Raw genomic sequence first — 16,720 nt, forward strand, 5'->3', positions numbered from 1 at the left:
TTAATCGCTAAGAAATCATTGCGAGGTCTCAGAATTTGCATTATTCTTTATTATAATATCAATAATAATATGACAGTGAATCCTAATATTAATAATATACAGCGTAGATTATCGTTATTATTATTATTATTATTATTACCATTGTAATCCGTATTTCTTTTTCCCATAAACGTACATCAATTCGGAAATTGGAAAGTGCGTGAAACGTGTATAGTAATATGTTACATCAAAGACAAATTGCGTCATTTCATAAACCAGCCTATACAATACATTACAGCTCGATTAATACTTCTGTTCAACTTTAACGCTAATCTTTAAATTCCTCTTTCTCCTCACCCGTCGTGCCGTCGTGATATATATATGTATCTACCCAGCTTTCTCTCGGGTGGACCAACTGCGTTTTATATTTTACGCTAATGATATCTCGCGAAACAGTATTCTCGCACGACGAACGAACGGTGGCGAATAAAAAAACTGACGTTAGCTTTTGCAATTGCACATTTTGCCGTCCGAATTCTCAGTCTAATTATCGCGTGCAAGAACTAGAAATGTGTCATATGTAACATATTTTGTTGCAACAACTACGCAGATCTTAAAAAAAAAATTCATTATTGTAGCTAGCGACGATGTCAATCGCAATAAACTGCCATTCACCACAAATAGAAGGTTCTAGTCACTTTTATATCTTGGCGAGAGTACAGCGCGCGTTCGCGGGATTCATTTCTCTGTCTCCGTCTTAAAAAAACAAACGAATTCTCTATAAATAATTGCGAGTTTACGAAAGCTACATTTAGAGTATGTACAAATCTTAAAGTTCACGTATACACATTATAACTTACATGCGGCGTTTCTCCGCAATAATATCCACATGTTGTATATAACATATATTATATATAATATATAAAATAACATATACTATATATAATATATAAAATTACGTATCGACGTTTAGATTATAAAACTATTTAGCTGTATTTTTACATACTTTAGTATAGCAATAAAAAAACTGCTTTTCTTTCTTACAAATTTACTCCGTAAATATTTTTGTTACTAAAAATTTTTATGAGTTACCAATTTTAATAGAGAAAAAATTTTCTGCATTGTTATTAAAATATATAAAAATACAATTGTTTTACAGTCTAAACATCAATATATTTTATATATATGTCACAGATATAAAATGTATTATGAGTGTCACACAATTTACAAAAATCTATCCCTAGAACCAAATCCCTCTAGTTGTGATCAATGGCATAGATATTTATGCGCTAAAAATCTGCTGCTATTCCGAAGATCTCTGGCGAAAAGTTTTTAATCCTTTTTGACAATTTTACTAGAAATTTACTAACGAAAAAAATCGGGACGAGCCGCAGATAATATATGTAAAAAAGATTCTAAAATTACTATAAACAATTAATGGTATCCATATAGAATGAAGCACAAAGATTGAGCCAAGTGAATAGTTACTTTTTACTTTTGCGAAGTATTCTTTCTTAGCCGAAAAATAAACATCTTCCAAGATACTTATTTTTCGATAAAGATATCCCGGCGAAAAGTCACTAAAATCATTATGTCTATTCCTTCACGCGTTTCTTTATCAACATCCGCAACTATCAAATTCCTCGCGGAGATAGACATCAACGACGTACATATCTTACAAATTTAAAACGCGATTGAATCAGTGGGAACGCATCTCGTTACTCATTTCGCACTTTGATGGCAGTTGCGTATTATTGGTGTATCAATATTATTTTATAATATATGAGCCCGACATCTAACAACAGTATCCCTATCATACATATTTCTCGTTAAACGTGCTATTTCACCCCTCCTCCCCCTCGATAAAATTCTCATATCTCTAACATCTCGTATTTTTCGGCACTCCCTTCTCTCTCGTACATATAAAATCAGACTTAGAATTACAGCATATACCGAGGCCGTGTTGTAACAAATTCTGTGATATAGTTAAGCTATGATCGGCGCTACAATCCTCCCTCTATCATCACGCATTTACAAGACACTCTTCGAAGCGAGGAATTATTTAATCGTAACTTAGATAGGATCCGATTGCAAGTAAAAACATTAACTTTACATCTCACTCGCGCTCAGTTTCAAACTTGATTCTTCGTATGACATCGACTCCGGTTTCGACTTATAAGCTAGACAAACGTAGTAACGGGAATGCACTCGCGCATTTCCACGGTGATGATCAATGATGGGTAACGATTAGCAAATGCACAGGTAATCATCCTGTGGAAACACGTGTTTTTCGGAAATGGAAATCATCGCGTAACTTTTAAATAAATTTGTTACATTGCACACGAAATAACATTCCGCGAAAATCTATCAGGCAAGAGCACATCTCTCTAATCGAAGTGTGCAATAGAAGCGTCTAGTTTACAAATCATTGAACGTGCTCGGATTCAATTATCTATGCCACCATTGCATCACTTTAAAATTCTCCTATATCGTGGAAATTCTCCTATATCTTGTTTAGAATACATTTTTAACATTAATATTCAATTTGATACGATAAATATAACAAAGAAACGAAAGTGAAACAAAATTCCAAATGTAAAAATTTATCTAGACAACGCAAGTATGTGAGAAATATCGTGAAAGCGTCTAAAAGATATTGCAAACTTTCTGGATTTTTGTGTCATTTGAGTAATACACATCTTTTCGAAGGAAACTGTGTGCACTATACGCAATCGTTCTAAAGAAAAAAATGTACTATTGTTGTCACGTTCTCTACAAGAAAGATATTCACATTAAATACAACTGCAAGGTAATAAGAAACTTCCTAATTTAAATAACAAATTATCTGCATAAGCGGCCGCAAAAATTATCGTGGATGATATCTGTTAGGTGGCATGTTCTTCACCGAACGATCCTTCATGTCACTCGGATTGAACATCATTGGTCCCTAGAAATTATCCTCGATTTAAAATACATAAAATTAGTAAGAATTTAATGTTGTGTAAATAACAGGAAGCAAGTTCTCCGAATTTTGAATTTGTACATTTTTTTATCTCAAGATTATTCGTATTAACTATAATTTATATGTAAGCAGTAAGGGAATATATATATATATTTTTTAATCTTTCTGTTATCCCCCGTTAAAAGTATGCAACGCGCGTTTGTAATTTATTTATTTTAACAGCGCATAAGAAGATACAACATAAATTGAAACGATATTATATACATACATATTAATAGATTACAAAAATAAAAGAAACTGATTGATGTATAAATTTATTTACAAAACTCGAATCCGAGCCTGAACCCAACCTTCACCCAAGCTTTCCCACGATTCTATGATTACGATTAATGATCTCGTGAAAGGAGCGATTGACAGTGACTGACAAGCGTAAGCTAATTTTAGTAACAGAAATAGCATTAAGTTATGATAATAGTATTGCCTGGCACGCAAACTTGTTAGAGAGAAAAAGATCGTACTAGCGCTCATCTCGTGTGCCGTAATATCCCGCAGTAATAATTTGGAAAATGTCACCTTTGGAAATATGGAGGAAGTTAATGCCATTGGATTACCTTGTTCCGTAGAAGGAGCCGCGGATCCCTCATTGTGTAGCTCTGCACCTCTCGTGATAACGAGCTGGTTGAGCTCCAGCGAGAGAGCTAAATGCCATACACACAACACAATGTTGTCTCACTAACGGGTATTCGCCACGTCGTTTGTGATTAGCTAGTATCTTATTTTATAATAGTTTCTAGTGTAATACCGATTTACGATTACACGTGCGATTACACGTTGCACTTGCTGTTCGCAGTCATGGCAGGAGAAAAAAAAATGGCATATCAGCAAAACACGTTTTAATAAAGCGTAAAGGCTCTGCCTCACGTCACACAACGTGAAAATCGGTATTACGCGGTTTATGTTCTCGTGTACTATATAGCGCAACATGTTTCAACGAAGTAAAAAGAACACTCATGCTTCAATCACGGTGCAAATATACAGATGATTAATGGGATATTTTACAGAGGATGTCTGCATTACGCAATATAAAGAGAAGATATTGCTATTTTATTACATTATTTTAATATATTAAAATAAAGTTGGTAATATAAAAAGGAAAACATGCAAAATGCATATTAAATCATCTAAAGTGTTACATACATTACTTACATAAGATGTTAAAAATGTTAATCATGCTTCTAGCTTTAATTATAAGATGTCTTTATACAAGAAAGCTGGCATACATTTTTGCAAAGCGGTGGGTAAAGGAGAAAGCGTGTGTAAAAAATCACCAAATAATGATATGTAAAATTAATGAAGTATATATTCTTACTAGCAATAATTATTATTTGGCTATATCATTCTGCTTCCCCGACTGCTTGCATAAGAAACATAAAAAGAAAGGTAAGATTAAATACAGATATATGAAAGTGAGAATATTTAAAGCAAAATAAAGAGATCTAATTAGGAATCTAATCACTGTCATTAAATTGTAACATAGGAAGCGTATTTTTAGGAGGTGTATTTTAATTAATAACATTGATCATTTTAGCGTCTCATCTGTTGAAATAGAAAGATAATTAATGCAATGCTGGAGCGATCTAATGTATAAATTTAAACGTCTCGTGAAAAAATTCTATATAATTGATCTTTTGATAAACACATTGTACGTAAAGATTACAAACAAAAACGAGTATAATTAATTTACTACTACGAAATTTTTTAAAAAATAGATAATATGCAAAACTAGAGGAATGAACATAAAGTGTACAGACTTCGTTCATTACAACGATCATGGAAGAAAACGTATAGAAAAATTCGACTGTGTTAACGTTACGGTTCTAGAAACACACCGAAAAAGATTGGCTAAGCTGCATACCAAAAAACTGCAGCCACAACGCAAGAGGTAACAAATATTGTGTATTGTGAAGACTAATGAGATATATATATGTGTGGAACTGTATTGTTAATGTATAGTTCGGCATCGGTAATATATATGGAATTCGAGAATCCTAAATATTTATATTGCCAACTTACTGGGGTATTTTCCGCGGCGGTGTTTCCAGACGGCGGTGTTGCTGCAGGAGTCAGAAAATCCACAGGAGCGGTTGGATCATTAACTATTATCATAAATGCGATGTTAATTTCGATTAAATTATTTTTCAGCATTTCAATCTTCAGCTATATTCTTTAATTTTAAAAAAACATATAAAACTTGCATGAGTGAAATTGAAGAGAGTCAAAGTTTAAATCGATGACTTACTTGGCGCGGGGATGAACAGCTGCGGAGACGAGGTAGCCATAGGTACGAGCGGAGACGTCATGGGGGTAGCTACGTTGGACGACGTCGCATTGGGTTTCCCACCAGGATTCATTATGTCTACGTAATTGGCACGCATACTCCTACCCTTTTGCAGTTTAAACATATTGTTACCAGTAGATAATTTTGAAATGTCCGTCGCCGGTGCATCCTCGTTGTGTGCAGGCGGTAAAGGTGGTTGTGGATTGCGCTCCGCTGTCGACGATCGGAAACTCATATCGGATACTTTCGGCGGTGGAGCCAACGTTCCGGCACCGCTATCTCCGTCTTCATCCTTGTTCATCCATTTCTTAGCGACGGGATCCCACACAATCTGCAATACAGAAGACGACGGAATCAATTAGACAAACATTGGCTCACAAGCAACATTTCTCCGCTGTCTGCATTTGTACGTTAGAAAAAGATCCAGTTAACGAATTATAAGGGGTATATTAGTAGCAATTCATTAGTTAACTGACGCAACAGTTACGCAACACATCCTGCATTATACTGGCCTGTTTATCGTCCGTCTTACAAGCATTGTCGCAACCGTAAGTAGCATTCTATTACCAAAAGTATCCGCGTAAGCCCTTAACGACATAGAACATAAAATCGTCCGTCGTAATTTTTTTATGAGCCGAAAGAAGATACGGCGCAATGGCAGATTCTTACCGTCGGGTTGCTGTCGTCCGGCAATATCATTTGATTTTTCGGCTTGGGCGCGAGTTTACTGAACAAACCACCGAACCAAGAGCCACCACTGTTGGCGGGTTTCTTCTCGCTCGGCTTCTCGACCGTTTTCTTCGTGTCCGCCGCGGGTTTAGCAGCCGGCCGTGGTGTTTCAAGCGCGTCCAACTCCTCCAATGGATCGTACTGCTTACCCGTCGACGGTGTCATAGAGATTGCTGGCTGCGCAGGCTGAAATAAAATATACGATTGATCATCGCAAGCTTGTTCCAGCAAAGTTCATCACTATTTACTGTAACAATGCGAGTTCGCCTATCACATGCTGTTTACAACAGTTTTGATCGCACTTGAAATACGTATAAAATATGCGATACTCACAAATGCCATTACAGTAAAAAATGAAAAACTTTGCTTACCATGTTTATCTTAGATCACGAAGCCATTCTACAATGGTACGTTGGATGTTCAAAGTGTGCACAATCAGAACTATGTTAGAAAGCAGAATGTGAAAAAGGCAAATTTCATGTATTAAAAAAAAGGATTTTGAACTTAGAGAATATATAAATATTAAATTAGAAATAGTTTTAAAAGCAACTTTTCTAAAACTTATGGTAAATATTTTTCATACGTTTTAATGAATATTACGGCTCCCTAAGTCTGAAATTTTTTTCTCGACAGCCTACATATATACAATAATCTACATCTTTAACATAAAATTACGCTTATTGTTTTAAAAAGTTCAAAAAATGCATTATGTGACAAAACTTTTATTATATGATGTCAACAGTAACAATATATCTATATACATTCAAACAGCGCTTAAATTAATATTAAAATTTTGTAAAATTACATAACACCAAGTAATATGACAAAAAACAGGATTCTTTACTCTCTGTTTGATCACAGTATATGGATTCTTCATCGTTAGTATCTGGATATTTTTCATATGTTAATATGTAAAAACTTGAATCTTTTTAGAACAGTATATGAATCAAATAATTCAATATTACAAATCTCTTGATAATCCTTTCATTTTCAATAATTTCATTACACATTTAAACATTGCATACTGCCAAAAAAAATTTCTTCTATCAATATACTTAGACGTGAAACTCCAAATATATGTATTATAGAACTACAACCACATGTTATTTCTGTATTTAACACGGAAAACTTGGCCACGATTATATGTGCTTACAGATCATTTTTAGTCGCATTTTGTAGGCATATCAATGTCGTAAGTCAAAGATGTATTATTCTTAGCGGGAGTATCATCGGTTAGACGATTATTGTTTCTAAATCTAAGCGGTAAATCAATCGGATATGTGCCACCGAAAACCAATGGTTTATATCTGGACGATTCCGAAGTATTTTGTCCATTATTATCGTACGACCACGCGTCTACTGTATCGCAAATAACATCCTTTCTGCGAATATGTGGTGCCACCCTCATAACTTTCTTCTCCTCAAAATTACAATATTGTTTTAAGGTTTGTGCTTCGCTATTAAAAGCAACGTGACTTTCTTTCGGTTCGGAAGATAAATCTGACGCTAAAAGAGACTCGAGTTTCAATTTGCTAAATTGAATATCTAAATCTGTCGTTCGCGACGCCGCGGATAAATTCCCGTCGTCCAGTCGGTCCGGCGTCGCTTCCTCTTTATCCTCGGACGGACTCTTTTTCTTAATCTTACATTTTAAGAAAACCGGTGGTTGCGAGCACGGTGGTTTCAAAAATATAGGATCGACGCGTTTCGGTTTTCTAATATCTTTCGGATGTATTTTGTTATTTGACAGAATTTTCGGGTAGTTCATGGTCAATTTAGGATATCTCCTACGAGAATTTGAAACCTTGACATCGAGATTACTGTTGGATAGATTAAAGAATGTAGATACATTGCCAGGAATATTATCGTCAAATATCGCAGAGGCGATACACGGATTGGATTTTACAGATATATTGCGACGGCGTAAAGAGTTAGTACTGGCAGCAACTGGCGATCCTTCAGGATCGAAAATATTATCCGAAGTAAGTCTGCAGTTACTTACTTCAGGGGTGGGCGTTTTGTCTTCCCTTTCCGCCTGTCGGTGAGCAAGCATCAAGAAACAAGTGAAAAATGTTAATTGATATGCTTTGAGGTGAATAATATATGAAATTATGAACAAAACTGAAATGTATTACTTTTACTAATAAATGGATATTCATAAAAAAGAATATAGTGCAATTTAAACAATTCACAGATGAATTTTATGAATGCGAGGTTATATATTACGGGAAAATGTCTGATGTGATCAAATTCTTGTATTAAGAGATTTTGTAATAAATCTGTACTTATTTTTTAATATATTTTACCTTATAGTTCCATTTCTCTTGCTGTTGCGAATTATCGATTTCAGTCTGATCTGTAGTTAAGCCTGACGCGCTCTGTTGCTGCCAATTAGATGGCGCGGTTTCATTTCTTCCATAATTATTTTGATAATACGACTGCTGACCCCAATAATCCTGTTGCTGCGTCTGCTGATATTGAACGGATTCATCCACATTTCTCATATATTGCACGTTCGGATCATATGTATCTTGAATGTTTGTGGGCAAGGATAACGGCTGCCAATCTGATTGTATTTCATTCGTATTAATTTCCATCATTGACGTAGGTCCATCACCATAATCGGGTTGAGCGGTAGTCCATTGTTGCTGCGATGGTGGTAATAATTGTTGCTGTTGCTGATGTTTCATTTCATGAATTTCTTGATTTTCTATCATGGGACGAGAATTATACGTTTCTTCCTCGACAATTTCTTCATCCTGCAACAAAATTCTATTTCTAATATCTGCACCAAAATAAAATAGAAATACATTTCGTAAAATCATATTATTATAATAACCTGATATCTTCCAACTATCTCTGCCAATTTATTAAGCCACATTACATTCGCAGCATCTTCAATAGCATCCTTATAGACCGGATCATGGTATTTGATTCTATCACCCAATACATAAACTGCTTCGATGAAAGATTTCTTATATTTCGATGGATCGTTCGCAATATTCGTTGCAATCTGTTCAATATACAGTAGAGCCTTTTCTATTAATCCACAGTCCACCATCTTCACGGTTAGATCAAACTTGAATGTTTGAAGGTCTACTAATGTGAAAGACGGATCGCTAAGATTCCGAGCGTATTCATAAATCTCCGTTAACATGACAGCTTCCATAGTGAAGAATTCAGAATATGTCTTGTTATGATTTGCGCCGATCAACACGAGTTTAACTCCATTAGTTCCGTAAGCTCCGAAATCAATTTGCGCGAGAATGTAACAGAAATGTGCGGCGTGGATATCACCTCTCGCGAATAATGTGTCTCCAAGAGTCGTTATTGATCGACGATTAACTTCTGGATTGGCCGAAGTATTAGAAATAATCATAGCTAGATGAGGTCGCCAATCGTCCCAGCGTGGATCCGCAACACACTGTAGGAAAAAGAGACGAATAATTGGCATCGCGACAAAGAAGCATGAATAATTTTATTATAAAACAGAAGTGATTCTTACCGTGACTATAGCAGGTACACGACCAGAATGCAGTTGGTACAAAGTCTGCAGCGGATCATGTGGTGGCAGACTGTTTGCAAAACGAGTCATTACAGAAGCGTGCGTGCGTTTATCTAGTTTGCTAGCCAAGAAGAGAGCATGGCCCCAAAGTCCTTCATTCATCGCATATTCTATATAAATAAGTAAACAGGAGAAATTAGTTAGTAACATTTCTAATATTAAACTTAAACTTAAACTTAATTTGTAAGAAAGCAACAGTATTTTTACCTAATGCTTCTTGAACCCGTCCATAGAGTAATGTATCTCTGAATTCGTCTGTTATTTGCTCTACGGTTTTTCGCTGCTTAGTTTCAGTTTTCTCGGATAACACCGAAATATCCTGGGTACTTCCATCGCTGCCTGTTGCACCGGATCGTTGCGATATTTGCGATTCTCTACGTCCTACATCTTGAGACCTGAGTTTATTTGCATCGTAAGGATAAGCATCTTTATTACGTAGCAAGAGCCCGGCAATGTCAACGCCAACGACATTCTAAATAAATCAAACAATATTAATTTAATCTGAACAATAACGGATACTAATTCTCGAATAAAAAGAAACTTACTCCATTTTGTTGAATCAGCATAATCATCAGTTCGTATAACAAAATGTATGAAGCGCGATCGATCATTTCTTCATTTATCATTGCCTTCTTAATTTTATTTTCGCAATATTCTATAATAGTCTTCTTGTGCGTTACGCCACTGCAATGAATCATCGTTATGTACATTATGCTTATATATTCGTATAATTCTTACTTACTTAATTAGAGGTCCCGGATATGATCGTAAATCACGTGCAACGGGATCATGCACGAGTAAATTATCTACACGGACAACGTCTACTTTGGCTCTCTCGCCATCAGCTGGATAGCTTGGATGAACATGTATCAAAGATCCAATGGAAAAACATCCTAGACAAATTTTTTCATTAGTTTAGCAAACGTTAAATATTAATAAAAAAAAGTAATAAAAGAACAAATTATAAGTTATACCATATGCATGAGACGTGGAATATTTAGTCGGTGTTAATCGAGCAGAAGTTATTGGATCCTCCAACAAAGACATATCTCCTAATGTTCGTTTATCTCCAGTAGTTCTGAAATAAATATATTATTTTTTTATAGAGAATTCTTAAAAAGTCATGAGAAAACTGATAATAATAAATGTTGAGAGATACAATTATATACAAGATAAATGTACTCTACTTAAAGTTTACAAGAAATTAAATAACTAAAGCAAGCGTTCAATTCTGTATACTTTTATACATTTCTACTACGTTATGATCGTATTATCATTGTTATATTGTATAATATTTTATTGTGTTAAATTATGATTGTTATAATAATAATAATGCTTAAAAGAAAGACTATCTAAGAGAGTTATTATCATTCTACACATTTCTATACATTTTTGTATATCTAATCAACTATATGCCATAGATTGAAATTTTAAAATATTGGAAAGAAAACTAAATCTTTGATACTTTTAATTTAATACTTTTTAACCGAGAGAAAACTCTCGGTCTCACCTATTGAAATTGCGACAAGCCGTACTGCGTTCCCGCAGATTTCCGGCCCATCTGGAGTACCCGAAATATGGGACATAGGATGCCTTGTTTGGTGAATGGAAACATGCACTTGGGATTGGAAAAAATCTGACATACAATGAACATTGTAAAATTTGTTGGTGGATAAGGTAAGTAACATTAACTGTTTAATAATTTTTTTAATTCTTTTTAAAATGCTTTAAAAAAAGTTTCATATACCTGTCATCACAGGAACTACGACCGGAATGAACACTAGCTCTATCCTCCGGATAACTGCTAACACCTCTAGCGATGTGCTGTTGCTGTTGTTGGCTGGCATAATATTTATGATACCACTCGGAATAGGCGGCAGGATTCGTCCGACGTAGGTTTTCAAGATATGCGTAATAATTGTTGCCGTAATGAGCACCGTAATCATATCCACCATAACCTGCATTTATAATTAGATACATATTAAATTAATTTTCTTTCTGCAATATTTACTTTTTTATTATATTTTGTTGCAAGCACATACCATTATATGCATAATAAGGATCCCTTGCACGCATGTAATATTCGCGATCTCTATCGTTGTAGGAGGACCTACTTGAAGGCCTAGAACTGAAAAAAATATATAAATAAATATGATACAATATATTGATTAAAGTAAGAAGTTTCCCAAAATAAGTGAGCAAATTGCTTAACGGATAACAGAATTTCAGATAATAGAAACAAACACAATTAAATATCAAAGTGACGATATGATGATAGAAATAAATAAATCAATTTAAATATTTTATATTTTATCAAAGCAATTAGTAAAGAATACATTGCTAGTTTGGCCGCTTGTTTGTTAAAAATGTCTTACAAAAATCACATCTTTAGATAACTGATATATACCTTCTTCCATAAGGATCATCGTAATAATCTCTTCTATATGGATCTCTGATATCGTAATCGTCATATCTTCGAGGCCGTCTATCATCCCTTCTTCTATCACGATCCATGTATTCTCTATCTCTAGGATCTCTAGAGTATCGTGGATCGTCTCGGTAATCTCTCGGATCTCTGTCTCGACGACGCGGATCATCACCTCTGTCTCTTCTGCGCTCATCCGGTCTCCTTCTGCCATCCCTTTCGTCCGAATCCTCTTTCCCTCGGACTCTTCTCTCCATATCCTCTCTACCATGTCGATCCAGATCGTCGCGACTGTGATGCTTACGCTCGTCGTCCCGATACGGAACATCCCGTCGCTCGAAGTCATCGCGGGCATTATATTGACGATCATTGTCGCCTACACGTCGACGCTCGTAATAATAATCGTCCTCGTACTCGCGATCGCGGTCGTAATACGGATTCTTCCGGTCGTATTCGTATCGTCGACGGTCGGGACTTGCCTCCCGTCGTCTCTCCCTGCTCTCATCTCGACTGTTGCGAGATCCCTCGTCTTCCTCGTCTTCGTAAGAATCCCGGCGAATCGACGAACCCGAGACACCTTGGTTTCCACTCTCCAGAGATGCGCCGACCGCCTCCTCGCGCTTGCTTCGCGACTCGCCGCTAGTCTGATCCTGCATCGCGGACATTATCGGAGGAGCTTCCGGAGGGGAGCCGGTAACTACTCTACCACCGGTCGTCGTTCTGTCATCCGGCAACTGCGTAACGTCGTTGGAGGACGCTCCACCTGGTATTTGTCTGAGCTCCGCGTCCGTTTGCTGAGCGACTTCGTCGGGCTCGTTGCCTCTGCCGAGTACCTCGCGGGTCTCGCTCGGCTCCAGCATTATCTGTGATTGTAATGATATCTGATACCTCTCCTCGCCCGATGGATCATTTCTTGATTGCTGTGGCGGAAGAGAGCGTTCTCTTCCCGAAGGATCGTTCCGCCGCTCTAGCGTGTCTGAGTCGCCTCGTAACAATAGAGAGACGTTCCTTTCCTGTCCTGGAAGAACGTCACGACGCTCCACTCTGTCGGGAATGTTCCTGACTTGCATACTCTGCTCTTGACCCGACGGATCGTTCCTTCGGGGGTCGGATAAACGTTGTCCGGTTGTCTGCACGTGATGCTCCTGACCCGTAGGATCGTTCCTGCGTGGATCTATGGTACTCGATTGCCCCGGCACTTCGCGCAGGAAGGGGATATCATTAGGCACTTCGTCATTCTCGTCATCCTGACTCGGTGGAGTTGGCTCGTGTTCCTGATGCGAGTCTGTTAACTCGCCCGTCTCCAGAAATGTGTTTCTATCATTCGAAGCAAATTCATAGTTGTCCGGCATCTGTTCAGTCAGAGGCGGGTGAGCTCGCGCTTGTTGTTGCTGTTGCTGCATCGATAGTACTTCAACGTTATTCACCTCCTCTCTGAAGTCTCGAATATTCGCCGCTTCTTTAGGACTCGCGCTCGGCTTGGGATCGTTATCCAATGTTTCTTTGTTTATAGAATCTCGCGAACCGTAGATGTCGCGCTCCTTCATCATCGCTGGCGCAACAACCTCGACGTTTATGAAATCGGATGTTTGCTGAATGTTCTCATAGTTTTCCACATTCTGCTCAGGCGTGTTCCACTGCTTGGGAGGTGGACGCGAATGATCTTTCGCATACCACGCATTCTCCAATGTGGTTTGATTGTACCATTGATCATATCCGCTTTGTGAGATACTTTCTGTTATCTTAGTAGCACCACTTTGATATGTATCGGGTATTAGCTCTTGACCGGCAACCGGTTGGCTGTCGACGGAATTCTCTGTACCGCTTGGAGCATAATCCAGAGGCAATATGGGGATATTATCGGGAACGGAGTTGCTTCGTATATTCGCGATATTAAAATTAGCAGCCGGATGTTGAGCTCTCCCCTCCATGGAACTCGAATGCATCTCTAACGGTTCGCCTAAAGGATCCACGTGTTTTCCCGACTTGCTTCCGAGATTAAGTTGACCGAAGTTGCTAGTTAATTCCTCTGCCGCTGTAGGGACGAAAGTGCGATCATCATTCTCGCCGATAGAAACGGTTTTCGTATCATTCTTTAACGTGTCATCAGTCAATACGTTCAAGTTATGGTAATCTCTAATCGGTGATTTGATGTCGCTCAATTTCGCGTGACTAATCGAGTCGTGAGGTGATACAGTACTCGCGATAGAAGCTACTTGCTTCTCATTTTCTTGCTGTTCTTTGCTACTGGGCGTATGTACAATATTTTCTACAGTCGTGGATACAGTTGTGGATACTGGAGCATAATGAAACGGCGCCGTGCTATGCTGTTGCCATTCATTCGCGGCAAACTTAACACCATTATCCTGTGGCACATTTTCCGTGGCCGTCGGCTGCAACCATTGTGTGGGATGTGCGGATTCGCTTTGCACGTTAGAATGTCTCCAATCGTGCGAGACACTGATACTGCTTGACTGCGGCCAAGGAGCAAACGTGTCGTCTACGTTATTTACGTTCGTTTGTACTGGATGCGCAGATTGATGATGGGGTTCGCGATTTTGATTCTGCCACTGACTTGATGCGGCGTTAGACTTACTACCCGCTTCGTTACCCTGCTGTCCATTGGCAGACCAATTCATGGAATGTTCCTTGTTGATCCCCTCGACTGGTGCGTTATACATTTGCGGTGATTGCGCGCATTGGTTGCCTATATTGTCGACCGGTGATTGCATCTCCTGCGGTACATTTTGATCCTGCCACTGTCCTAGTATATCGTTGTGATTCTGCCAACTACGTTGCATCGGCAAGCTCGCCGTGTCGTCTTTACCCCAATTATAATTACTGTGCGACGCCATTGATGGCGGATGTATCGATTGATCTTTCTGATTTTGTTGTGACACGAGTTTCTGCTGGACGTAAGCTGCATTCTGCGACTGAGGCTCGCCTGGCCATTGAGCGTTGTTCTGTCGAGATGTCAATGGATACTGTTGATTTTGATTATAATTCGCATAAGGTGGGAAAAATTCCATGTGATTCGGTCCGGTCTGACGAGCAGTCTCCGGTCTAGGAGTATTTCTATCTGACACAGAGTTCTGATTAAGTACATCGGATGTGTCACCATTAAGATTTTTATAATAATGGTTTTGCACAGAATTAGATATCAATTGTCCCTGATTTTGATATGAAGGTACATAATGCTGCTGTTGCTGTGGTGATGATTGCTGTTGCTGCTGCTGGGTATCCGATTGTTGATCCAAATTCCAATCCCAGGGATCTTTCCATGTATCGCTTGCATGTTTTGATTGATTTATATGAGGTTGCTGGGTAGTATCATTCGATGGCACGTCCGACTGAGACCTAGACACTGGCATCCACATATTTTGATTGTGCATTCCATATGCAGCCGAATGATCCACTCGAGGCCTGGTGGGTCTAGCTCGATAGGGATTCTATAATCATGGTTATGTTTCAATATTCAAGTCATTCATTCTGCTATGTAACTTATAATATATGAAGCTTTCTGATATATACTTACATTCATACTGCCTGCAGGACAGTGTGACTTAATTTACAGCAATTCCTGAGATCTGGAAATTTAATGATACAAAATTAAGCACATATGCTATGGTATATTTATAAATAAAATAGCAATCGCTGGAATGCAACAAGATTCCTATTCAATATATAAATATCACCGATGCTTTTCACACAGGCATCGAGAGCAATTTTTCAAGAATCAGCTAGAAGAAAAAGGATTTGGTGTAAAGTGCAAGCGCAGTCAGATCCTATAGGCATGCTCTCGTAATCTCAGGAAACGCATGTCACTGTGACGCTGACAGCCTCAGTGTATGAATTGTAAATAGGTCATTAAGATAGGTCATTAAGTGTCCGTAGATCCTCACGCGTTTTCGGCACGAATTATGAAAAAAAGAAAAAGCACGCAAGCACGCGAGCACGCGAAAACGGATACCCGTACGACAAAGGCGATAAGATTATTTCGCAATCCGCTTGGTGAGTGAGGCTTTTGACCGCGATAAGGACCTCGGGAATCACCTGAGGAATCGCAGCTCTGACGGCGCGGACGCGCTCGACCGAACTAATTATGTAACGACGGACGTGGCAGGACGTCTTTTTGCTCGGGGCCGTCCGGGAAATCCAAGGGAATCGCGAGATTCGAGCGACCAGCTGTGAGAATCGACGGCGCTTCGGCGCGCAGGATGATCCGAGGCTTACGCGTTCGCTCACCTACAGCTATCGTCGCTCGCGCTGCCGTCTCCACGCGTTCGGTATACGCATTATTGTTCTTCACCACTATCGCCGCCGCCACCGCCACCGCCGCAGCCGCCACTTCCACCACCAGAGGCTCACGGGTTCCTTATCAACGGCGGAGCAAACGTCTTCGTTCTCGTCCCGTCCTCGTCGACGTCGATGGCCGCGCGCGGACACGATCTCACGAGTACGCGGACATCTCGACGTGCGCGAGAGCGAGACAGCCAGAGGAGAGAGGGCAGGCACCGCAGGCACGATTCCGACCGAGCGCGGCACGTCACGGCGATCCTTTCCTTTCTCTCCCCGCTGCCCGTGACGACTTTCCACGCGAGCGGAACCGCGACGAACGTCAAAGCGCCGGAAGCCGAGCGTCGCGCCACGCGCCACGCAGAGATCTCGCGCAACCTCACCTCACCTCACTTCACCTCACCTCATCCCACCTCGACTTATCGC

At 39.0% G+C, this 16,720-nt stretch overlaps 1 protein-coding gene across 6 annotated transcripts; it reads right to left on the reverse strand.

Annotated features, from left to right (window-relative positions):
* Positions 1–28: 28 nt before the first annotated feature.
* On the reverse strand, positions 29–16,572 carry Sec16 (endoplasmic reticulum export factor secretory 16). 6 transcript variants are annotated; one of them, XR_016138245.1, is made up of 19 exons: positions 16,244–16,572; positions 15,534–15,585; positions 11,981–15,447; positions 11,616–11,701; positions 11,321–11,531; positions 10,548–10,651; positions 10,316–10,466; positions 10,119–10,257; positions 9,781–10,045; positions 9,514–9,683; positions 8,848–9,432; positions 8,315–8,767; positions 8,011–8,043; positions 5,949–6,194; positions 5,241–5,610; positions 5,015–5,097; positions 4,311–4,352; positions 3,553–3,639; positions 2,874–2,926 (listed from the first exon to the last, which is right to left on the reverse strand). XR_016138245.1 is itself a non-coding variant. In XM_011642986.3 (18 exons), exons 2-18 carry the CDS (start codon positions 15,537–15,539, stop codon positions 2,846–2,848), a joined length of 6,537 nt encoding a protein of 2,178 aa, XP_011641288.2. In that variant the 5' UTR covers positions 15,540–15,585; positions 16,244–16,572; the 3' UTR covers positions 29–2,845. The 6 variants fall into 6 exon arrangements, 4 of the variants coding, with proteins under 4 accessions (XP_011641288.2, XP_011641289.2, XP_011641290.2 ...); XR_016138244.1 differs by having other exon boundaries at positions 4,311–4,355; XM_011642986.3 differs by lacking the exon at positions 4,311–4,352 and having other exon boundaries at positions 29–2,926.
* Positions 16,573–16,720: the final 148 nt, after the last annotated feature.

Source organism: Pogonomyrmex barbatus, unplaced genomic scaffold (assembly GCF_055798465.1).
Source record: "Pogonomyrmex barbatus isolate J1 unplaced genomic scaffold, ASM5579846v1 scaffold13, whole genome shotgun sequence".
In the NCBI taxonomy this organism is placed as follows: Eukaryota; Metazoa; Arthropoda; class Insecta; order Hymenoptera; family Formicidae; genus Pogonomyrmex; species Pogonomyrmex barbatus.